Genomic DNA, 25,357 nt, shown 5'->3' with positions numbered 1-25,357 from the left:
GTAAATGAAGAAATATGTCATGTAGGTAGCATAGTTATATAAAGTCTGGGTTTAAGCACAGGTGAAAGCAGGTTCAAGCAAAACAAGGTATAAAGCTATGAATTACTAAGATTTTTACAAAAATTTGTCATTCACGGTCATTTTTTATTGGCCAATGTGTTGAGCATGTGCAGCTGTCAAGACAGATCTCGTTTTCCACATCATGGGTTAGAATAATGCACCCACTACTGTAATTAGCACGTTCTTTTCTTGGCTGACCACGCTTCAAAGAGCATAAAAATGGCAGTCTTGGCTAGAAGATGCGACTGGAGTGTGGTCAGGTCACTCTGCTAACCAAACAGTGAGATGGGTGTTTCGTACTGCTGTGATGCACTTCCATCAAATTCTGACACCAAAATGTCTAGAGAAAACGTTTAAAGTTCTTCTTTAATGGCACGATGTCTGTGGAAAAACGTATTATTTTTATTATTATTAATGATGTCTCTGAACAGCACAGCGAGCAGAGGATCCAACATATGGCCATGGCTTGCTTCATTAAAAGACTTCTCGTTATTTTGATCTCCGCTGTTTATTTTTCTCATTGGGGACATATTTCTTTAATTGTTGTTTTAATTTTCTCATGTCTAATTGACAAAGGATCCAGATGGACTAAATCTTCCTAGTTTCAGTCTGTATTAGAAAGAGTTATGGACCATTTATTTGTCTATTAGCACTAAGAACGGTTGACAAACTTCATCTGTAGTTGTAAGCTCAATGTTTAACATCTCAGCTGCCAGTCAATCAGATACTGGAATCCAGAATTTTAGATAGATTTTCTACTTTTTGTCTTTCTTTACCATTACTTTTATGGTCTTATTAACACGATTTTACAAGTTTCCAACATATTTACCCATTTGTATGGCCAATCCCTTGAGCAAATTGAAACCAACATTAGAGTACTCAGCCTACATATGCCTTGCATATACATAATCGATTTACATGTGAAAAGAAAAATTTCAATGAACACATGTAGAAAAATACAGCTTTTTTAATTTAGAAAATGTAGTCTACACATTAGCCCTGCTCCAAAGTAATTTGGTTCCATAGCAGATATTGGAATAAATATAGAATAATGTACCTTGAAAGAATACTACCATACATTAACCAATTGGTTTTACCAAGAAGCTGCCATCTGCAGCCCACATTTTACCACAATGCTATGGCACATATTTTTCCACCAGAACCAAATATCACTAGCATAGCATATCCAAATGTTAGCACTACCCATCACAGCATCTTACAGGTCTGCTGGGTAACATCATGCAGCCAAATGTGTAGTCTAATAAATTAGGAATTCCACTGACTCACATGTGATATCTTTGATTCCCCGAGAAGATACAACTAAATGGAACTAGGAGACCTTAGACAACAGTCACAAAACATGCCAGTGCTAATTTATCAAGTAACTGTCACTTAGGAGCCTAGTATTAGCAATTCTATTCTTTGCTACAAACATTGCATTATCAATTGGATTATTGCACATGTATTGTATAAAAAGTCAGAATTATTTCTTAGAGCTCTACAATAGTGCATTTTTTTTATTATGGGTCATTTGATTAACTGTGCTTTATTGTTCTTACAGGAGGCATCTTTGAGTTTTTGGAAGGACCCACTGGGCAGCTTGTGAGTGCAGAAGAACAAGCCTTTAGATTTGCTGCAAATATCATCAACAGGAATCGAACGTTGTTACCAAACACAACACTGACCTACGATATTCAGAGGATCAATCTTTATGACAGTTTTGAAGCTAACAGGAAAGGTCAGAGAAAAGTTCTAATATGCCATGATTTTATAGCCTTTGAGATAATTACAGCTGGCTGCCAACTAAGATAGTAAATATAGAGATATGGGAGCTCGGAATGAGGGATTAGCTAGCTAGGTGGTGGTGATAATGGTAAGTTGGAGACAGTTATATTGAATAGAGTACTGAAAGAACTTACATGCTGCAGGAATTGACAGGAACCCACCAATATGGAGGATAGGCCATAAGCCTAATATCTATGAATTGGCATCAAATTTTGAGTTTTGCTCATGCACTCAACTAGACAAGATCCCAGACATTGTTGTCCTTCATGTTCATCTCAGTAATGTTGGGGTTGATATGTTTTACATTGCCCTTTAGGTTGATACAAAGAGTGCCTTGGTTGCATGGAGGAATTTACAAGCTTGATGCCTTTTTGCTGTTGGGTGTATGTATCTTTCAAAACTAAGGTGTACCTGGCTGTAATTTGGGCTCCATTAAAACATTATTCCTTTGCAGTCAGAATTTGTTTTACCATATCGCCTCCTTAGGTGTCTCATTGCCTCCAAGTAGGTTTATGGCTGAAGAGTAGTTTGTGTGAGCAGATTATTGGTAGATTTCTTCAGCTACAAGTTAGCCTATTGTTCATGAAGCCTTATTGCCTGTGTTATGCCTGTATAATGTCTTGTTACGGTGAGATTTATGATTGTTTCTATGATGGCTGGATTATGTTAAATGTGTTGTGCGATTTCTCTATATTGACTTATTATTATTTATAAACTTATTTGTATCCATCAATTACAAACTTCTGCTGTGGTCGTTGAAATCCATCTCTGTGTCTTTGTTTTTAATCGAGTGTTGTGTGAGGGTTATTTCAACCCAAAGGTCAACATGTTCAAGTCATGGCATAAACAGAAACATAACATGAGTTATGGCACAAGGCAGCAACATAACCTAGGTATTGTACACAATCAAATAAACAGTTGTTAATTAGTTAAAAATTAATGAAACTTGATGAACTAGTGAAGAAGGGCACAAATAATGCACTGGCCCTTGAATGGTCCATAGAGGAGTTTACAAAACACAGCATATTGCCACATGCCATGTATTACACATCTATCTATCTATCTATCTATCTATCTATCTATCTATCTATCTATCTATCTATCTATCTATCTATCCATCTATCCAGGAAAACCTAACCAGCACCTCCTAAGTGTGAACAGATGCAAGCTGCAAGGACTGCATTATATAGAAAAAGAAAGCACAGCAGCATTCTGCATAAGTTTAGGCCACGTGAAAGCACTGAAAACATAAAAAAACATTGAATCTAGATTTTATTACTCAAAAAGATGTACTTAAAAAATGAAGGTTCTTAGCGCATAAATTGGCCAATTCATGTATGCCCATCAACCATGGCGAGGTGACCTCCATCTGATGGTTCCCTGTTCTATTGTATATGCCACTCTAAGGCTCTCAACCTACAGTTAAATGAACAATCCTATCTATCTATCTATCTATCTATCTATCTATCTATCTATCTATCTGTCTATCTATCTTTATTTTACATATTTTACATGTCATATGATTTCTTCTGTATTTAATAGAGTTTTCTACAATACCTAGTCATCTATACTAAACCACAAGCCAAAGCCAAGCTGTTAACATTACGTTTTGTTCCATAGAGACAAATTGCTTATGATTTGTGCTGGAGGTCATAATTTGGTCAAACAGTCATCCTTGTTGATTTACTTTAAGTATTACATGTAACCACGATGTGCTCAATGGTCAAGTTATTACCATCTTATCCAGTTAGGTCATAGACAATTTATGAGCCCACTGCCTATTGTGGCCAGAGCTAAACCAATAAAAATTGACCTTTCTTTTCCGTGGGCTGAAATGCCCTTAACAGACCCTTCATAAATCATATACATTGTCTATATACTGTATTTCATTGTATAGTGTAGGAGATGCAAATCGAACCAATAACATTATCTGTTGCTTATTAATTTGAAAAAAAAAGATAATAATTTGGGCAGTGCTATTCAATTAAAATTTGTAAGTATAATGATAGTATTAAGTTCATAAAATGGAATGAAGAAAATCCAGGCTAGTGAAATATTGATGCATAAAAGGTCATAGGTGGTCCCATAATAATAAATATAACAGGACTAACTTCAAATGGTAGTTGGCTGTATGTAGTTCCCTAATTTTCCACCTCTTGAGAGGTGGGTGATCACTTTTATGTCTTCAAACATGGTATAGCAGCAAAATAGGACACATATAATATTCTAGCCTTAGGGCCAGTGTGTACTCTGCATCACTAACACAAGGAAATCCACTGCCAAAAAAAACATTTTTCCTGCATTAACCACTTTAAGGTGAATATAGTATCACACAGTGAGAATTCAGATGAATCACGTGGTCTATAAGTTTTGTTTGGATGGAATCCCATAGGGATCATTTTCTAGCAGTTTTAACAAATGGACAAATATTATTGGATTTTTTTTATTCCAGCTTGTGACCAGCTGGCTCTTGGAGTTGTTGCCATCTTTGGTCCATCACACAGTTCTTCATCCAACGCTGTGCAGTCTATTTGCAACGCACTGGAAGTGCCACACATTCAGGTCCGATGGAAGCATCACCCTCTAGATAACAGAGACTCCTTCTACGTAAACTTGTACCCAGACTATGCCTCTCTTAGTCACGCGATTCTGGATCTTGTACAATTTTTAAAGTGGAGGTCAGCTACAGTGGTCTATGATGACAGCACAGGTACGATGATGTGATAACCGTATGAAAATAGATTATTTATGTGCAAGAATATTTTCAAGCATTTAACTTTACTCTTTCATGCACAGCAGTTATACTTATAAGCCTTCCACATGTGAAATCATCGGACAATGTGCAAAAAGAAACAATCATTCTCATCATTCATTAACCAAACTACACAGTTTATTATTCTATAGACATATAGGTACATTTGTGAACGAAGCTAGTGTAATATTGGTATGCAAAGTGGGCCCCTCAAAGTCAATGTTACTGGCACCCCAGTCCTACACTGCATGGTGCCCACTGATAGTGGCTGAAATTGGGATCAACTGAGTAACAGGGCACACGCAAAAAAAGTTTTCTAATGTACCCAACCTTTTCATGTATTTTTGAAGCTAATACTTTATTGAAACTCCAATAAAGATTACCATTTTGTATCTGTGAGGCTGAGATGTACGGTTTGGTTATGTATTTATTTCACAGACTGTATTTTTTTATTTTAATATGGATTTATATCTGCTTTTAGAGTTTTATTATTAATTCATAGTAACGTACTGTTCGCAAAATGCACCAAAAAATTATTGTGTGTAATTTCCCACTATATGATTTCTCTCAGTTCACAGTTATTGATATGCTCTCATAGGTCTTATCCGTTTGCAAGAGCTCATTATGGCCCCTGCCAGATATAACATCCGGTTAAAAATCCGCCAACTCCCTCCAGAATCTGAGGATGCCCGACCACTTCTGAAAGAAATGAAGAGAGGAAGGGAATTCCGCATTATCTTTGATTGCAGTCATGTCATGGCAGCACAAATCCTCCGGCAGGTGGGTACGAATAAGAAATTATTCATTGGCTCTGTATTCACCCCAGCAGTCCAGCTTTGATTAGAGACTTGTGGCGCTAGTGTTTTTGATTTACTCTTGAACTCTATTGCTACTTATTAATTTTCACACCGATAGCCCAGTGGGATTCATCACATCTCTCCATATGTTCAGTGTCATTCATTAGCAAGTGTTAATCTCTGTCCTTCCTGTTACCCAGAATATGTTCAATCAATACTCCACATAGTGACTTGGGTAATTGTTTTTTTTTTTCTTAAAGCAATGTTTTCTTCATGAACCTTTCTGCTATTTTCACAGGTTTACTTATTTGCTTTCTCTCTTCATTAGCAGAGTTATCTAGGATATAAACGCAGTATGTTATACTTACAATGTTAAATGTATCATTAACAAGTATTGTAACGTATTTACAACATAAGGCATCATTCAGGCAGAAGTACCGGTAGCTATGCTAAGTACTGATTTTTTTTTTACATTTGGAGCCCATATTGCATTGCTCACACATATATTATAATGTAATAGAGATACAAAAATATATTTAAAAAAAAAACAAGAATTGAAATCTAACTTTCATTGTTCTGTAACTGACCCAGTAACGTTGTTTAGTGCAGACATTATTCTGTACATTAACACATACAATGTAAGTATAGTATGCAGGTACAAACTGTACCTCTGTACACCTGTGTTTCACGGTAGCATGCTCCATCAGGAGCTACAATACACAGAATTTCTCCACCTGCCCCCCTGTTTCCAGAAGCATATAGGAGAGAATACATCTGTTATGCTGTGGCATATGAATGCACCATAGAGCCATACACAGCGCCTATGGTTTTATAATATTAGAGCGAGAAGGTCTTTGCCTCCATATAGGACACTCCTCACACTATATGAATCTTGGTCAGCCAGTGCCTCTAAAGCTGTAGATAATTATAAAAAATGTTTTCTAAGGAATTTAAATTGGTATTTAAATGGCACTGACTAAAAAAAATAAAAGATGCCAAACTCAGCTTGAGTCATTCAGGTCTGTCACTTCGATGTACCCACTGGTCTGTGCTTTTGGTTCCGTCCTTAACACAATAGAAGTGACCAATTTGCCAATTACTTGCACTGAATGGGTGAACTGGTATTTCTGCTGGGTTCACCCCTTTTCCATTCTTACTCATCCTATTCTCTACAAATGGTGACCTACCTCAGCCAATGGTGGGCTGAGCAGGCATTTCCAACTATTTCCACTATGTCAAGGGTGGGACCGGGAAGGACAGACCAGTGCGGATCTGGCAGCATTAGCTGAAGGGGATGGCTGAGGATCAGTATGACTTCTTTTATGTTTGTTGTTGTTGTTTTAAGCAGTTTGTGCCATTTCAAGCCTTCATATTCTCTGGATAACCCTTTTAATTTTATTACTCAATATTATACTGTAGCTCATATAAAATTAAATTTAGTAAACCAAACTATGTAATTTGGATACACAATGTTAGGGCTAGCGGAACGCACCAAATAATTAGAGAATAGGAATAAGGTGCATTCGCAGCCCGGGGTCCACCGTGCAGAGATGGAACCTGCTGCTAAGCAATGACGGACTATATGGCGGTACAATGAGGATACACACATGGGTTATCTTCACCCTGTGTGAAAGAAGCGAACCCTGTTACGTCACAGGGCCGCAGTACCACACGTAACAGAAATAATAAAGTAGCACGAGAGTGCATGCGATGCCGCACTGGCGGACACCACTAACCATCCAGACTTGGGTTTGGAAAGCGCAGTGATAGCGCACGGCGCCACACTGGCGATCACAGCAATAGACGCTGTTTGTGTACTATGTTGGTCTTTCTCAAAACCTCACTGAAACACAAATACAATGTATGAGTGTGCTGTACAGATATACAAGTGTTATAATATAGGTGAACAGGTAAAGTACATATATACACAAAAGGAAGCAAGCTAATAACTTCCGACCAGGATATACAGAGAATATATACAGCAAATATATATAGCTCTCCACACATTGAACATGGACTCATTTAAGTCCAGGAAGAGTACACCACAATATGCCACAGATTAACCTAGAGTCCCATGGATACGGACTAAAACAAGGATCATTTCAAAGGACGCGTTTTTACTAGAAAAATATTTTAACGTTAGATACAATCAGAAAGAACCGGACAAGACGCCATAATAACATACTGACCTTTTGTAAGAGGAGTAGATAGGAAAAAGAGAAATGTAAGAGGGGAGTCCCCGAAGGCTAGATGGAAAAAGGGAGAGACCATGGGTAAGTATAAAGTAGATGCAAATACACCTGTGGAGGTAGGGACAATGAGATATAATGAATGCGAAACATTACCAGCTCCAAGCCGAGTACAGGAGTAGAGTGTCCGTTTCATTGGTGATGCAGTGGTTAATATGATGAATGTTTGCGCTTTAAATAGGGCATTGTTGCTGCAATATCCGGCGCATACAGTGGCGCTCAGCTCCTGGGAGCTGAAATGGAGGCTTGCACCGCAATGATGCGAGCATACCGCCTTGGCGCATGCGCAATGGGTGCTGGGGCCGAGGAAATACATTGCGGCTGCGTGACTAGTAAAAAGAGGGGCCGGAGCATGCGTGATGCGCTCCTAGAGGCCGAACTTTATAGCGCTTATGCAGGAGAGTGTCCTGGAAGTTACTGGTGCTGGGCATATATCAATGCCATCGGCCACATTATATAGGATCAGTGCCATTTGCGAGTAGCACATAGTTACAACCATAGGGTGGCCTGAAATGAATACAAGGTTAGAATGTAACCGGATGGGTGCTATTAGCATACCCTTTGAGTCATAGACATGGAGGGGATCTACACACACGGGAAAATGGAGACGGGGGAAGAGAAGGGGGAAGGGAAAGTGTCTAGGTTTTCTGGCACCCGGGGTAAGAATTCAGTTTGGTGTCCCCCCCTACAGCACATATTCGATTTGCACACTTAGTCAGGTGTCGACAACCTGCTCTCCCAAATTCTCTCAATGTTCAGGGAAAAACTGAGAGAATCTCTTTGTCACATCAGTATGAAAATCGCATATGAGTAAAACAGCCATGTGATGACTAATGGAACCTGCAGAGCTGTATCCTAACAGTGAGGATATTACATGCTGTTAGGATTGGCTACAGAGATTCATTTTATAGTTAAAGAGTGCATCCAGGTTTGAGATCAAAGCCTGCAGTCATTCTATGTGACTGCAGGCTTCTGAATTCTCACAGCACATGCACTGCACACTTTTAGGATTCTCCCTTGTCAATGGCAAGAGTGGACGGTCCTGTCAGCACAAGTATGTGATTTGAATATTTCTGACCACACTCTGACTAGACTTGTCCGGCCCTGCTCAATTTATTTTCATTGAGTGAGACCACACATATCTAGTCAGTATGTGACTGCATGTATGCAAATCGCCAACAAGAGAGAATCCTGACAGTGTGAAGTGCAAACTGTGAGAATTCAGATGTCTCCAGTCACATAGAAAGACTGCAGACTCAGCAAAAACTTGGACAACCCCTTTAATGCTCTTAATATAAATAAAAATATGAGAATTAGTCAGTATCACAAAAATGTTTTTACATCCAGGTACCTGATAGATTATGTTGTTTCTGGAGTCGTTCTCCTTCTTTTCTTCTTCATTTTGTCCAGCTCTTCTCTGCAGACTTCCATTATCCCCAGTCTTCTGCAGCATATCCCCACCCACTGCCCTAAAAGAAAGCAGTGTCATTATAATGCTCATAAATAAAAACATCTGCCCTACGCTGAGCCCTTAAATAAATAATTGACCCTCACTATATTCCCTGCACAAGATACTGGACCCTCTCGTCACACTCTTCTGTAACAATCCACCCCCTATACTGCCCACTCTCTATACTGTGCCCCTTCATTACACTCCTCCTACTTAGCATACTGTCTGCTCCTGGCTGTGCCCTTATACTGTTCACCACACTACTCAGTCCCTATTCTGTGCCCACTCATACTTCCCCATATTGTCTACTCACGTTTCCCCGTTTCCCCTTCCCTCTTCATGTACACCCCACCGCTAAACAAACTGTTTCCTCACATATTTACCCCATTGCTCTCCATATTTCCTACTTACACATCCCCCCTGACTCCCAATACTGTGTCCGTACACATCCCATCACCCTCGCACCCTGCATACATTTTTTCCCCTGCTACTCATACCGTGTCCACACCCATCTCCCTTTCACCCCTACAAAATAAATCCATCACGCCACACACAGAATAATTCCATCCCCCTCCACACAGAATAAATGCACCCCGTCTCACATAGAATTAATCCCCCCACACACACACTGAATAATTCACACACATTGAATAAATCACACACACACTGAATAAATAACACACACACATACTGAATAAATCACACACACACTGAATAAATAACACACACACACTGAATAAATCACACACACACTGAATAAATAACACACACACTGAATAAATCACATACACGCTGAATAAATCACACACACACACACTGAATAAATCACATACACACTGAATAAATAACACACACACATACTGAATAAATCACATACACGCTGAATAAATCACACACACACTGAATAAATCACATACACACTGAATAAATCACACACAGAGACACACACGCTTAATTAATACTCTACGCACTGAATAAATCACACACTTAATAAATCACACACACAGAATAAATCCCCACATACACTGAATAAAACCCCACACATATTGAATAAATACAAACACATACACACACTCACTGTAAAAAAATCCCCCCCAATACACATCTTCGGTGTTCAGCTCCTCAGCCACAGGAGCACTTACCACTTCTCTCTTTTGTATGCCGGCTAGTGACGTCAGCAGCGTGATCACATGACCTGATCTCGCTGCTAGCGTCTCTTTGACCCAGAGGTCAGAGCTTCAATTGTAAGATGCGAGGACAATTGATCACTGGGAGCCGGCACGCTGAAGCTTCTCTTTGCCATCTGTCAGCTTGACAGCTGGCTCAGAGAACTGCTGACTCCCAGTTCAGGGGGCAGCAGAATGCAGCAGTTGGGGGAGACACATCGGATCACTGCATTAGGCGGCTTTACTGTGCCCCTTTGCTAGCCTTGCCCGGGGCACATGCCCTGCCTGCCCCTCCTAGATATTCCTCTGACTGGGACAACTCCTTCTTGATCTAAATATTTGATGCTTATACTCATCTCCCGTGCCAATGCCGTTCCATCCAGAGGTGTCGGCTCTCGAATTTCTGTGGCTCATGTGCAGTTGTTATGACATGCGAGCTCTGCACCCAATCAGCACTAGCATCACTGTCCCTACCTCCATATGATTAAGTGATTAGCAGGTTGTGAGAGTTGTGCCTGGCTGCTCACTTACTGTTAATTACTTAAAAGTATGAAGGTACAGTATGTAAGAGCGATAGTTGGGTAGCCACAAAGGTAGTTGAGGCGGGAGGTCATGAGGGCAGGTAATAACATGCTTTCTATATTGAGTTTAGGAAAGAGACCATTTTGGAAACATTTTTTGAGTTTGAGGCAGCAGGAGGTGGTCAGGGCTTGGATGTATGGTTTAAACGACAGAACAGAGCTAAAGGTTACACCCACTCAGCGGACTTGTGATACAGAGGAAAAGTGTTTGCCATTTACTGTGATAGATCAGGTAAGGGGGTTAAGTGAGATGGAGGAAGGATAGTGATCTCAGATTTGTCCACACTGAGTTTTAGAAAGCATGATGAGAAGAAGGCATATATGGGTGATGATAGACACTTTAAGATGACATCTGGTTCAGACAGGTAGAATTGATGTCATCAGCATATAGGTGGTACTGGAAGCCATGGCACTTTATAAGTTGTCCCAGACCAACAGTACTAATTGAGAAGTGTAGAGGTCTCAGGATAGAATCTAGAGGGATACCAACAGAGAAATGATCAAGAGCAGTCACAGAAGGCTGACATGACCGCAGGTCACTTCCAATGGAGATATACCTAGGGCTTCAAATAATTTATCATAAAAAATCCCTATTCAAAGGATACTTTATTATTAAAAGGAACCATAATAGGGTCCACACCAAAAGAAATGTGACCAAATTCCCCAACTCAAAACAAACGTGCTCAAAGCAGACTTAGAAAACTAATGGGGTAAACCAGAGGTCCCTAGGTGTGTCTCCTAAGCTCACACCTACCTGGCTGCGGGGGTTGGCACCCTGGGGGGAACGTTTTGGCGCCCCCGCTCAATGATGGCTCACCCTAGGGGCCCTATTATGCCCTGCAGCCACTATGGAGCCCTCTACCCAGATACTAGAGAGACCCCTATCAGTAAATATAGGCCATCTATAATAAAGGAGACCCTAGATCCCAAACTAAAAACAATTTTAACACATGACGCAGATTTGTGTTATTATATGGTGATTGATTATAGTCCTAACAACAATCGTTTAAACATCCAGCTCTTGATGTCAGTAGGGAAGTAGGGATCTAGATGCTATCCCCTATACTATACTGATCATCCCACAGGATTATTTTTGCCCTCTAATATGCAGAAACCTTAATAATAGCTATATCCCATAATTTAGATAGGGACCATAGCTGTATATATACCCCATCTATTTTCTAGGGTCTGATACATAGAATGCGGGACAAATCTGCAATTTCATAACAGATAGACAAAAGCTTAATGCTCATCTTATCACCCGCCACCTGCCATATCACTTGTTAGCGCTTGAACGCATTTCACCTCATTTGGCTCATCAGGAGGCCCGATAATTTGATACAATGTGTCCAAGTATGGTGTAATAACTCATGACATGACATGACCACAGGTTCAACTTTTGGGGCTTGAACATAGTAGTGATCAGTAGGGGCTATTATAGCCTATACAAAAGCCAAGGCAGGTTATGCAGCAGTTAGTTTATGGTAATTTTAGGATATCGAGAATATGCCAATGAAGTAGAATATGCCAACAAATCCATGTTATTTAACTGCAGCAGTGAAGTAATGTGTTATATAACTGCAGCAGTGAAGAAGATGAATGTAATAGTCTGAAACATAAATTAAATTGATACGGGGAGAGAGAGAAACATGAGCGGTGCCAGCAGTAGTGCCAGTCTCAGTATGATTGATCAGTGATGTAGTATAGTTGTCATTTGTCCTGCTGCATTGCAATTACAATTACACATTTTTTACCTTATTCTTAGTGCACTTAAAAGCAGAAGCAATTGAGTACAATATTTTTTTTACAGAAAAGGATAATCTGTAATCAGCGCTAGATGGTGTGCTTGTTTTCATTGCATTTTTGAGAAAATTGTTTTTGTGTAAAAGGGAATAATTGTTTTCTTCAAAATCCAAAAGAAATTTGCTCTAAATTTAGATTTTTAACTGCGACTCTCTACCTCATAAAGTGTGCATGTTGCAAGCAATTTTTTGGCACATCTGTTTTGCTAGTCACATTTTCCATCTTACATGCCACACTAATATAGTGCCCTGTTGCACGTGATGGCTTTGTAGCCCTATCTGTAAATTCTTATTTTTGCATTTTTGGTAAGGGGGTGAAATAAAAAAAAAAAAAAAAGGATTAAGAAATGTAGACATTTAACTGGCATGCCTGTTTTTGCACATCTGTTTTACTAGACTAATTTGACAACCGCACACACCAAATCAATACTGAAGCCTGTTACCACATATTGCTGCTATCTATCTAGCAGTTCTTATTATGTTAATTTTGGCAAGGGTTGAATAAATTTGGTTGAAAAGATGGTCGAAAGTTAAATATAGTATTGTACAAAACGTAAAAAAAAATAGCAAGGGCAACGGATGAGGTATTGCAATAGAAAAAAATACCATGGCTAAAAATGTGGCAGCCGCTAGCAGCTGCAACAGAAGCACTACCACCATCACAGGCTTCAGCCAGCCAGGCAGCAGTACTACCAAATGCAAGTCGCAATCAGCCTACTTTGCCTCTAGTAAGAGTATTAGTAGGAAGGGTATTATTTAACATATGGCACAACACTAGTCTCAGTCATAGCAAGATGATGTTACCTTTACCAGCAACATTGTTAGTTTGAGTCAGTGTTCGGCACTGAAATGTCTGCCTGTTTACAAATGACTAAGGCTGGAGTCACACTAGCGAGTTTTACGGACGTATGAGTCCAGAAAATACGTCCGTAAAACACGCCTAACAAACGTCCCAATTATTCTCTATGCCCCTGCTCCTATCTGCCGTATTTTACTGATCAGTATTATACGGCTTTCTATGGCCGTAGAAAATCGCAGCATGCTGTGTTTGTCACCGTATTGCGCAAAAAAATGCCAATGAAAGTCTATGGAAGCCAGAAAAATACGGATTACACACGGACCAGCAGTTTGACTTGCGAGAAATACATAGCGGTGTTAGAGAGAAAAGTCGGCAATTCAGTGCGGTGTACAGTAAAATCACACTGACAGCTTACAATAGAATAGGTAGAATAAATGTGTACACATAGTATAGGTATATATATATATATATATGTCAGTGAGACACATATATGTAAATATATTATTACTTCATACAGCGCTAGATAGCTTTAAAGCCGGTAATTCAATTACCAGCTTTTGCTATCTCCTTCCTAAACCCGACATGATATGAGACATGGTTTACATACAGTAAACCATCTCATATCACCTTTTTTTTGCATATTCCACACTACTAATGTTAGTAGTGTGTATACTGTATGCAAAATTTGGCCATTCTAGCTGGCGTGGGCTCCCGCGCAATTTTCTCCACCAGAGTAGTAAAGCCAGTGACTGAGGGCAGATATTAATAACCTGGAGAGGGTCCATTGTTATTGCCCCCCCCCTGGCTAAAAACACCTGCCCCCAGCCACCCCAGAAAAGACACATCTGGAAGAGGCGCCCTCTGCTGGTTGTCCTCATATGAACTCGAGCCTGGGAGCTTTCTAGGAAAGTTCCCACGATCTAGGGACAACCAGCAGAGGGCGCCTCACCGCAAATGAAGGTAAATATAGGTCATTGACCTACTTTACCTTCATTCCCCGGGGTTTTGCAGCCAGGAACAATGCTGCATTAGCAGAGTTCGTGGCTGCAAAATATTTTAACCCCTTCAGATAGATTTACATCGTTGGACGTTACAGATCTGCGGAAGGTATGGATATTGTTGGTTTATTATATTTTTTTTGTTACAGATCGAGGGTCTTCAGTGATTGGATTGAGCGTAGAATAAAATATTACAACAACCTTTGTTTTTATTTCATTAAAATAATTTTTAATAATGTGTTTGTGTTTTTTTTAACCTTTTACTAGTATTGGATTAATAATGGATAGGTGTCATAATTGACACCTCTCCATTATTAATTTGGCTCAATGTCACCTTACAATAGCAAGGTGGCATTAACCCTTCATTACCCCATATCCCACCGCTACACGGGAATGGGAAGGGAGTGGCCAAGTGCCAGAATAGGCGCATCTTCCAGATGTGCCTTTTCTTGGGTGGCTGGGGGCAGGTGTTTTTAGCCAGGGGGGATCAATAACCATGGACCCTCTCCAGGCTATTAATATCTGCCCTCAGTCACTGGCTTTACTACTCTGGCGGAGAAAATTGCGCGGGAGCCCACGACAATTTTTTCCGCCATTTAACCCTTTAATTTAATAGCTAGAGCGGCCAAATTTTGCATATACACACTACTAACATTAATAGTGTGGAATATGCAAAAAAAATGTGATATGAGATGGTTTACTGTATGTAAACCATGTCTCATATCATGTCGGGATTAGGAAGGAGAAAGAAAAAGCCGGTAATTGAATTACCGGCTTTAAAGCTATCTAGCACTGTATGAAGTAATAATATATATACATATATGTGTCTACTGACACACATATATATATATATAGACAGTATATATGTTTTTTTTTTTTTTTACACATTGATCCCTTGTATAGCCGTATGTCGGTTTTGCAAGCCTGCGATAAAAACACGCAGTACGGATGCCATACGGATTACATACGGAGGATGCCATGCGCAAAAAACGCTGATACACCCTGCCTACGGAGGAGCCACGGATCACTATTTTGGGGACTTTTCAGCGTATTACGGCCGTAAAAAACGGACCGTATTGTCTTACCCTGAGTGTGACTCCAGCCTAAGAGGGATAATTTTTGGACCATTTTTTAAATTTATAAAAAAAAAATTGTATTTTAGCTTGCTGGGTTGTTAAATGGGCTGATGGTTATAGCTGGATTACAACCAATTTATACAATGTGGTCACTCTGATGCTATTAAAGCTCTGCTTGTGTTAAGAAATTGGAATTGAAAGGGTTTGGATAAATTCCTTTCAGATCTTTTCAGGGCTATTGGAGTATTCACAACATGCTGCAAACTTATTCATCACAAATTGATTTTTTTGGGGAAAAATTCTACAAAACCTGGCAAATATGAATATCAAAAGATTTGACCACCTCTATGTAACGTAACACATAATGTCAAAAAGGCCAATGTGTGATCCCAGATTTTAAAGCAAAACAAAAACACAAATTAATGAAGAAAAACTTATGAATATGCTTAGTTTTATCACTTTTTATTTATATTATATAGTTGTATCACATATTATAAATGATAAGAAAGTTAACGCATACATTCTGGACTGCTATTGTAAATAAAGACTGTATGTCATTATTATGTCTTAATGATATGGTTGTTTTTTTAAGTGATTGCTGATTTGCAGATTGGTTATTGGTGTAATTTTAAAAAGTTTTTCAAATAAAAATTGCACCTCAGTCTAGGTGTAAGTTAACAATATATGCCTTCTGTATGCTAGGCACTATTCTTGAACCTGTTGGAAGATGGAAGTGAATTCATGTAGCATACACACTAAATTGCAAAATATATTTTTTATTAACCATTCTAGTCTAGTGAATAATTTTCACAATGATGCAGCCATACACATTTTCATCCAGGCTAGCAGTTACAGACAGATAGATGTCAGCTGTACAGCTCAGCCGGCACATGGCTTGTCTGCAGTGACCACAGCTTCTCAAGCAGTTTCATACAACCCATGCTTCCATCTGTCATACATAAGATGGATGTCTCTGAGGAATCATTTTTGAATCTATGTCTGCAATCAATGTCTAAAACTATGCTTCTAATTAGTTTATCATGTTATACATTTCTGCTTGTTTTGCAGGCAATGGCAATGGGGATGATGACAGAATACTATCATTACATCTTTACCACATTGGTAAGATTAATAAATTGTTTTGTCATTCTTATTCATGTTTATTGTCCATCGTGTCTGCCATGGATAGGAAGTTATGCTTGTCATTGATGGGATGTTTATTGGTGCCATTGGAAAATATCAAAGACACTAGATACAGTGGGGTAAATAAGTATTTGATACACTGCCGATTTCGCACGCTTTCCCACCTACAATGAATGGAGAGGTCTGTAATTCTTATCGTAGGTACACTTCAACTGTGAGAGACAGAATCTTAAAAAAAAATCCAAAAAATGACATTGCCCTACTGCCAAATTCATCAAAGTTTAACCATTACCTATGCCTGAAATGTTACTTTAGGCTGGCATAGTGCAAGAATTAATAAGAAAATGCAGGAAATTCATTTAGTGATGTGAACCTCTAAGTGAAGGGCCGTGTTGAAGTAAGAGGCACTTAATTCAATAATACTAAGGCCCCTTATTTTTGAATTTATGAAAATTGTCCAAATATTAGTTAGCATTTGTAGGCAGGAAACTTGTGTGTGACCAGTCCTGCTTTCAGCGATGGATACAATTGTGTCCAGCCAAAGCACCTTTCTAAGAGCTACTGTAAATAGCTTAAAGGCTCATTACATTTCATATGAATATTCTTTAAAGTTGCACTCCTGCAAATATTGTTTTTCACTAATAAGGCCACGTACACACATTAAGTATTTGGTGAGTTTTTTTACCTCAGGATTTGTAAACCAAAGCCAGGAGTGGGTGAAAAATGCCAAAGTGGTGACGTGTTTTCTATTAGACATTTCCTATGAATTGTTCCACTCCTGGTTTTGGTTTACAGATAATGAGGTAAAATACTCAAATACTCAATGTTTGCACGTGGCCTAAAGATCCATTTATATTTAGGGCTCGTGCAGAAGATCATTTTTTCAGTTTGACTGATATCCGACAAAACATCAAGCAGCACTCTGACCAATATTATTCTTTGGGGCTGTGCACATGTCCGATTTTTTCTTCAGAGTCTGTCCGAGGATAAAATTGCAGCATGCATCATTTGCCTTTTCATATACGGATCATACTCAGCCATGCAAGTCAATGAGCCAGAGGAAAAAAATTGGACCTCACTTAGATGATAACCAAGTGCAGGGTGATTTTCATGGACTGACAGAATGGAGAAGATGGAGATTTTTTTTTTCCATCTTCTCCACATCTGATAAAATCGTATCACACTGTGATCAAATTCTGATCAGAATTTGATTAGAGTGTGATTAGCATAATGAGCCCGATTCTCTTGGGTGCGAGAAAATACCATCTGATGACATCCAAGTACAGTGTGATGTTTCACATGCACCTATAGACTTGTATGAGTGCATGCAATCCGAATTACAGAACCACTCGCAGCATGGTGTGACTTTTCTTATGGCGAATCGGCATGAGAAAAAAAAATCACAGCTCTGCACTGCTCCTTTGTATAACATTGGTCCGAGTGCTATCGGATAAAATATCAGATAGCACTGAACCTTGTTATGCGCTCATGTGAGCGATCCCTTAGGGCTCATACTCACTTGCGCGAAACTCGGATGAGTCTCGCACGTCAATACCCGGTACTGCACCAGACACTAAGGAGCAGAGCGTGCGGCTGCATATATTCCTATGTGGCCGCACGCTCCGATTCGAGTGCCGGCAGCAGCACCGGGTATGGACGTGCGAGACTCATCCGAGTTTCTCGCAAGTGAGTATGAGCCCTTATACTGAGTCTTTTCCTACAAACCTATATATCATCCCGCTCAGCTTCTCCTTCTCTGTTCCGTGCTGTCCACAGATTGTACTGCATTTAATACATGACATGAATGAAAGTGGTGAGTGCAAGATCTCCTATGTATTTCTACCAATTACTGCTTCAGCCTTGGTATTCCCAGCCAGCTAGTCACCCTTTCTGGCAGTAGAATCTGAGAGGATTTTTTTTAAAAACAAATAAAACATTTCAATAATTCAGTAATAAGACAACAAAAGTATTGCGTGTTTAATTTCTTATACTTTATTTCCTTTCTACGATCCTACACCTTGCTAAAAGTTCAAGTATTTCATAATTAGAAGACTTCCTAAAGGGTAAATAATCTTTTCACCCCACATTGGACATCATTGTATAATGTTAATAATCATGAAATATACTATTTTCAGCACACAATATACATAAGACAAAAAAAATAAAAACTATATCCAGAAAACAAAATATAAACCATAGAATTGAGTGGCTTAATAAATGCGCGTAATGACTAATGACCGAGTGCCATATGGACCCAATGTTCTATAATATCTGGAAATCCATCTCCTGTGGGGACATCAGTGACTGTCAGTATTATAAATAATGTGCACACACTTAATCATTTCACAAGCAGTATCTGCCTCGAACATTTATGATTACAGGTTGATTATGTCTTTCATTAATTCCTTTTTTTTAAACGCTATAATTACAAAGTATAGTAAATTTAAAGCACTTGGTCCTGGGCTTTAATACCTTATGACTGTAAACTTATGGCACGGAGTTAAAGCTCTTACCCCTGTGATCTAGTAGGCGCAAGTTGGGTGCCGGCTTCCAGACCTTACTTCTGTCTTCTGTGCTGCCATTTATACAGTACTCAATAACCACTATGTAGTGTGCAAGAGCATCGGCTCTACCTCCGTAAGACCTTGTGATCACGTGATTGCTGGGTCTCAGCTAGCATAGCAGAGCTGCTTGATCCCTAGAAGACCCAGATCAGCTCTACCAGTGATTAGTGTCGCTCCAGCGGAAAGATTTCCCCTTTAACAGGAGCAACTATGATAAATACAATAAATAAAAATGTTCACCAAATATTTTGGATGATCTTTTTTGTAGAAAAATTATGTACAAAATATACACATAAAAAAATCTACAAAAAATGTAAAATAAAGAAATAAAAAAAAATCTCCTTACCCTGTTGCAAAAAAATAAAAATAAAAATGATTTTCTCATAAAATTTATTTTATTACAATACCGGTCAAAAGTTTGGGCACACCTGTGCATGCATTGGCTCTCGTATTTCTTATTGGAATATGTACATAGCCCTTGCATGCACAAATCATGAAAACCAGGTGGGATGACGATGTTGCAGAATGCTGTGGTAGCCATGCTGGATAAGTATTTCTTGACTTTGGAATAAATCGCTAATAGTGTCATCAACAAAGCACCCGCACATTATCACACCTCCCCCGCCATGCTTCACATATAAAAACCATCCACTCACCGTTACTGCGTCTCACAGAGATATAGCAGTTGGTACCAAAAATCTTACATTTTGACTCATCAGATGGCAGTACAGGTTTCCATTGACCTAATGTACAGTCCTTGTGTTGCTTGGATCTTCTTGTTTACAGTCTACAGTAGTGTCTTATTTCAGCAAGTCGACCATAAAGCTGACCAGACATGCTCGGCTTCTCACAATTCACTTGTATTGAAAGAAGCCAGGCATGTCTAGAAAGAATGTGGCTGGAAGTGTACAGGTTTGCAGATCACATGCTTGTGGTCATGTGACCACCCGTTCTCACCGGCAATATCGGTGAATCATGACAGAGTGTGCACCAAGCGGCAGCTTGCGGATACTGCAGATGAGTTCTTACTTACAGCTTGCTTCAAACAGCTGATCATAGGGGGTGTCATGTGTTGGCCACCCACCTAATTAGTATTGATGACCTATCCAATGGATATGTTACCATATCAAAGTGGTGGAATACTCCTTTAAAGGTGTTTTACGGTTTTAAAAAGAAACTGGTTTTACTCACCATTCCCAGGTACAGCGCTGAACCTCTGCTGCTCCCGGTTTCTGATATTGTCGTCAGCGCTCAATAACTCAGCTCAGTGTCTTTGCCCTAGTTGATGGCACGAGGCCCTGAGAGTTGAGTGCTGCAGACAATAAAATACACCAGGCGCAGTAGTGGAGACTCAATGATGGACCCAAGGAGGGTGTGTAAAGAACTGTTTATTTTCTTTAAAAAAAACACCCCGGGACAAAGGGGTTTTCCAAAAGTAGGAATCAATAGGGCAGATAAAGGTCATTGGGGAAACTACTAGCAATTTTAGATTCACCATAAAAGCTGGGAAATGCATGGACCAACCCGGTGATTGTAGGGATTGGGTCGTGATGACCACACTTATCATGACACCACTTAATAGAGCACAAGGGTAACAGGAAGTTTATTTAGCATAATGGCTAAACGGTCATTCTTCTCATTTTTATCAATCTAATCGATGATTTCAAAATTTGCAGAAAAAAACGTATTCACAGCAAAACAGTGAATTATCAATAATTTGATCACCAGCAGATGCATATGTTTGTAGCTGATTAAATATAGAATGACCCTTGTCCAATATATCTTATTCCTTTTTTTTTACACATTTTCACAATTATGCACAAAAAAATGTGCTTGATGCGAGAACTAAGCCTCTAAGCCTCTTGTACTTCATCCCTTAGTAGTTGATTTTTCATTTCCTTTTTAATTTCTGGCTCCACAAGACGCAAATATGAATGTTAAGAACATCGCAGTCCACAATAGGCCTTTGACATCTGTTTTTCTGAACTTCAGTTGGCAAGAAAACAAATATTCTCTAGGTATTTTAAGAGTCGACAGCCAACACATTTATTTTCATTATTAATTATTATCTATTCCACTAACCTTCTATTAATTATGACTTGTGCATTAAATGTGTAGGTAGGCCCAGAGGTAGAGAAGGAAGGGAGCTGTAATAAATGAGCAGATAAGAAATCTCTATTAACGCCAGTGGTGAGTAGTGACAGATATATTGCAGAGGTGATGTTATAATGCACAGTTCCTTCAGGCTGTGTTCTTAGCTTGTTCCGCGTGCGCCTACGATTCAGTAGTACGAGGCCCTGGGGATCCTAATGAATTGGCCTATTACTTCATACTGTAAGCATCTAAATGCTCCGGAGTCAAAGCTTCGTCCCTAGATTAACACTTGCTTCTGCAAAAAAACCACTAAAGGTTTCCAAATCCTACGGATAAATGCAATATCTGTAATAAGACGCAAAAACTATTGGCACGCTGTCAAAAGATATGTGAAAAACACTCTCGAAAAGCACTAATGATGTGTGTGCCATGTGCTTAGCCTCATATGATAAGGTTTTACTCTTCTTGTTAATTTTATTTTTGCACTATGATAATAATAATAATAATAATAATAATAATTTTATTTATATAGCGCCAACATATTCCGCAGCGCTTTACAAATTATAGAGGGGACTTGTACAGACAATAGACATTACAGCATAACAGAAATACAGTTCAAAACAGATACCAGGAGGAGTGAGGGCCCTGCTCGCAAGCTTACAAACTATGGGGAAAAGGGGAGACACGAGAGGTGGATGGCAACAATTGCTTTAGTTATTCGGACCAGCTATAGTGTAAGGCTCAGGTGTTCATGTAAAGCTGCATGAACCAGTTAACTGCCTAAGTATGTAGCAGTACAGACACAGAGGGCTAATACTGCATAAAGTGTATGAGAACATGATGCGAGGAACCTTTTTTTTTTTTTTTTTTATTATAAATAGGCCACACAGGGATCGTTAGGTTAATGCATTGAGGCGGTAGGCCAGTCTGAACAAATGAGTTTTTAGGGCACGCTTAAAACTGTGGGGATTGGGGATTAATCGTATTAACCTAGGTAGTGAATTCCAAAGAATCGGCGCAGCACGTGTAAAGTCTTGGAGACGGGAGTGGGAGGTTCTGATTATTGAGGATGCTAACCTGAGGTCATTAGCGGAGCGGAGGGCACGGGTAGGGTGGTAGACTGATACCAGGGAGGAGATGTAGGGTGGTGCTGAGCCATGGAGTGCTTTGTGGATGAGGGTAGTCGTTTTGTACTGGATTCTGGAGTGGATGGGTAGCCAGTGTAATGACTGGCACAGGGTAGAGGCATCGGTGTAACGGTTGGTGAGGAATATGATCCTGGCTGCAGCATTCAGGACAGATTGGAGCGGGGAGAGTTTTGCAAGAGGGAGGCCGATTAATAGAGAGTTACAATAGTCCAGACGAGAATGAATAAGTGAAACAGTCAGAGCTTTTGCAGAGTCGAAAGTAAGAAAAGGGCGAATTCTAGAAATGTTTTTGAGATGCAGGTAAGAAGAGCGAGCCAGTGATCGGATGTAGGGGGTGAATGAAAGGTCAGAATCAAGGATGACCCCAAGGCAGCGGGCATGTTGCTTTGGAGTAATGGTGGAACCGCACACGGAGATGGCAATGTCAGGCAAAGGTAGGTTAGTAGAGGGAGAGAACACGAGGAGTTCAGTTTTTGACAGGTATGATTATTCTTGACATCAAGACCATCAAATGTGTCCTGTGTAAGACACTTCTTTCTCAAAAGCAAGGTCCCATAGAAAGCTGTCAGAACTAGAGAGGAGTCCATGTATCTGCGGCTCGCTCCAATTTACATTGATGGCATATCTTAGTGATTTGCCATAAGGGCCCCAAATAGAAGCAGCCTTTAATTTCTAAACGTTAATGTGCCCTTACCTTTGTACTCTGATAATTGGGAACAATAACACAATTTGTGTATGCTAATAGCTGAGTGACTGCCACTGCCCAAAAATGTGCAAAACATCGGACTGCATTCGGATGTCATCCAAGTGCAGTCTGATATACACCGACTCACAAAATGGTGAAGTTGGAGAAATTAAAGGTGTATTCCCACCTCCAAGATCCTATTCCAATGTCTAGTAGGTGTAATAATAATAATATTAGCAAATGCATTAAATCAGAAATGTAGCACAGTTTTTCTGATTTTCTATGTCTCTTTCCTCATGTGCAGGCATTGCAGGACATTAGGTATCCATGGTTAAAACCACTGATATAGTGACAACTAGTTAGTTAGTTGCTAGTGGTCATAGCTATAGATAGCTAAGGTCCTGCAATGTCGGCACGTAAGGAAAGAAACATAGCGAATCAGAAAAACTGTACTACATTTCTAATTGGAGGCATTTGCTGATAATATTATTATTATTACACCTACTATATATTGGGATAGGATCTTGGATATGAGAATACCCCTTTAAGTTCTCTATCTTTTTCGCACCTGTGATCCGATACTCACAGGCAAGAGAATCAGAACACAAAGAAATGACACTCGGCTCACGTTCACAGCAGAGATTTGAGCCAATGGTCATTTGCATATAGTATACGATTCTCTCGCATCGGATTCTACTCACCAATGTGAGCAAGCCCTAAATAGGAGAAAATAAGGTCACTATGGGTCTGCGAAATACATGTTACGCACACGGATGTCATCTGTGTGCATTCTGTACTTAACATTGCATAGGAGAAGCTTTGTCATTTATGTATTTATCGTTGAAAAACACTGATGATGACACACTAATAGCAAAAGTGAACACATGAACCATACACTGATGACACACTGATAGCAAAAGCGAACACATAGACCGTACACTGATGACACACTGATAGCAAAAGCGAACACATAGACCATACACTGATGACATACTGATAGCAAAAACAAACACATAGACCATACAATGATGACACACTGATAGCAAAAGCGAACACATAGACCATACACTGATGACACACTGATAGAAAGAGCAAACACATAGACCGTACACTGATGACACACTGATAGCAAAAGCGAACACATAGACCATACAATGATGACACACTGATAGAAAGAGCAAACACATAGACCGTACACTGATGACACACTGATAGCAAAAGCGAACACATAGACCATACAATGATGACACTGATAGAAAGAGCAAACACATAGACCGTACACTGATGACACACTGATAGCAAAAGTGAACACATAGACCATACACTGATGACACACTGATAGCAAAAACAAACACATAGACCATACAATGATGACACACTGATAGCAAAAGCGAACACATAGACCATACAATGATGACACACTGATAGAAAGAGCAAACACATAGACCGTACACTGATGACACACTGATAGCAAAAGTGAACACATAGACCATACACTGATGACACACTGATAGCAAAAACAAACACATAGACCATACAATGATGACACACTGATAGCAAAAGCGAACACATAGACCATACACTGATGACACACTGATAGAAAGAGCAAACACATAGACCGTACACTGATGACACACTGATAGCAAAAGCGAACACATAGACCATACACTGATGACACACTGATAGCAAAAACAAACACATAGACCGTACACTGATGACACACTGATAGCAAAAACAAACACATAGACCGTACACTGATGACACACTGATAGCAAAAGCGAACACATAGACCTTACACTGATGACACACTGATAGCAAAAGCGAGCACATAGACCATACACTGATGACACACTGATAGCAAAAACAAACACATAGACCATACACTGATGACACAGAGATCTGGTCATTGCAGTAACATCGCTCTGCCACTAAGGGAAGTGATGGTACGTCTGATGGCACTGAAGGGATTCTACTGACCAGGTATCACCAGCACACATTACACTTCACACTCCGGCCACTATGGGGAGAAAAAGGCTTATTTATTGGGCCACTTCTCACATTGGTAAAACTAGGGGTCGGACAGGAAGTTAGGCAGAACGAAGCCAGAGAGAGCTCCAGGGAGGACCTGTCAGAACTGGGAAATCTGGCAGGTACCTAGCGAAAGGACAGATTGTTACGGAACTGCGCCTGCACTACCTTGCGGCGGTA

At 39.7% G+C, this 25,357-nt stretch overlaps 1 protein-coding gene across 1 annotated transcript in view; it reads left to right on the top strand.

Annotated features, from left to right (window-relative positions):
- The window catches only part of GRIK3 (glutamate ionotropic receptor kainate type subunit 3), a 900,786-nt gene that overhangs the window by 388,916 nt on the left and 486,513 nt on the right, over positions 1 to 25,357 (top strand). Inside the window, exons 2-5 of the mRNA XM_069756890.1 lie at positions 1,622 to 1,798; positions 4,298 to 4,555; positions 5,196 to 5,377; positions 16,584 to 16,637. Of these exons, the coding sequence (XP_069612991.1) occupies positions 1,622 to 1,798; positions 4,298 to 4,555; positions 5,196 to 5,377; positions 16,584 to 16,637 (671 nt within the window). The remainder of the gene's footprint in view (positions 1 to 1,621; positions 1,799 to 4,297; positions 4,556 to 5,195; positions 5,378 to 16,583; positions 16,638 to 25,357) is intronic.

This window comes from Ranitomeya imitator, chromosome 3, assembly GCF_032444005.1.
Source record: "Ranitomeya imitator isolate aRanImi1 chromosome 3, aRanImi1.pri, whole genome shotgun sequence".
In the NCBI taxonomy this organism is placed as follows: domain Eukaryota; kingdom Metazoa; phylum Chordata; class Amphibia; order Anura; family Dendrobatidae; genus Ranitomeya; species Ranitomeya imitator.
Note: the sequence above shows the minus strand (reverse complement) of the source record. Positions and strands in the feature narration are given on the sequence as shown.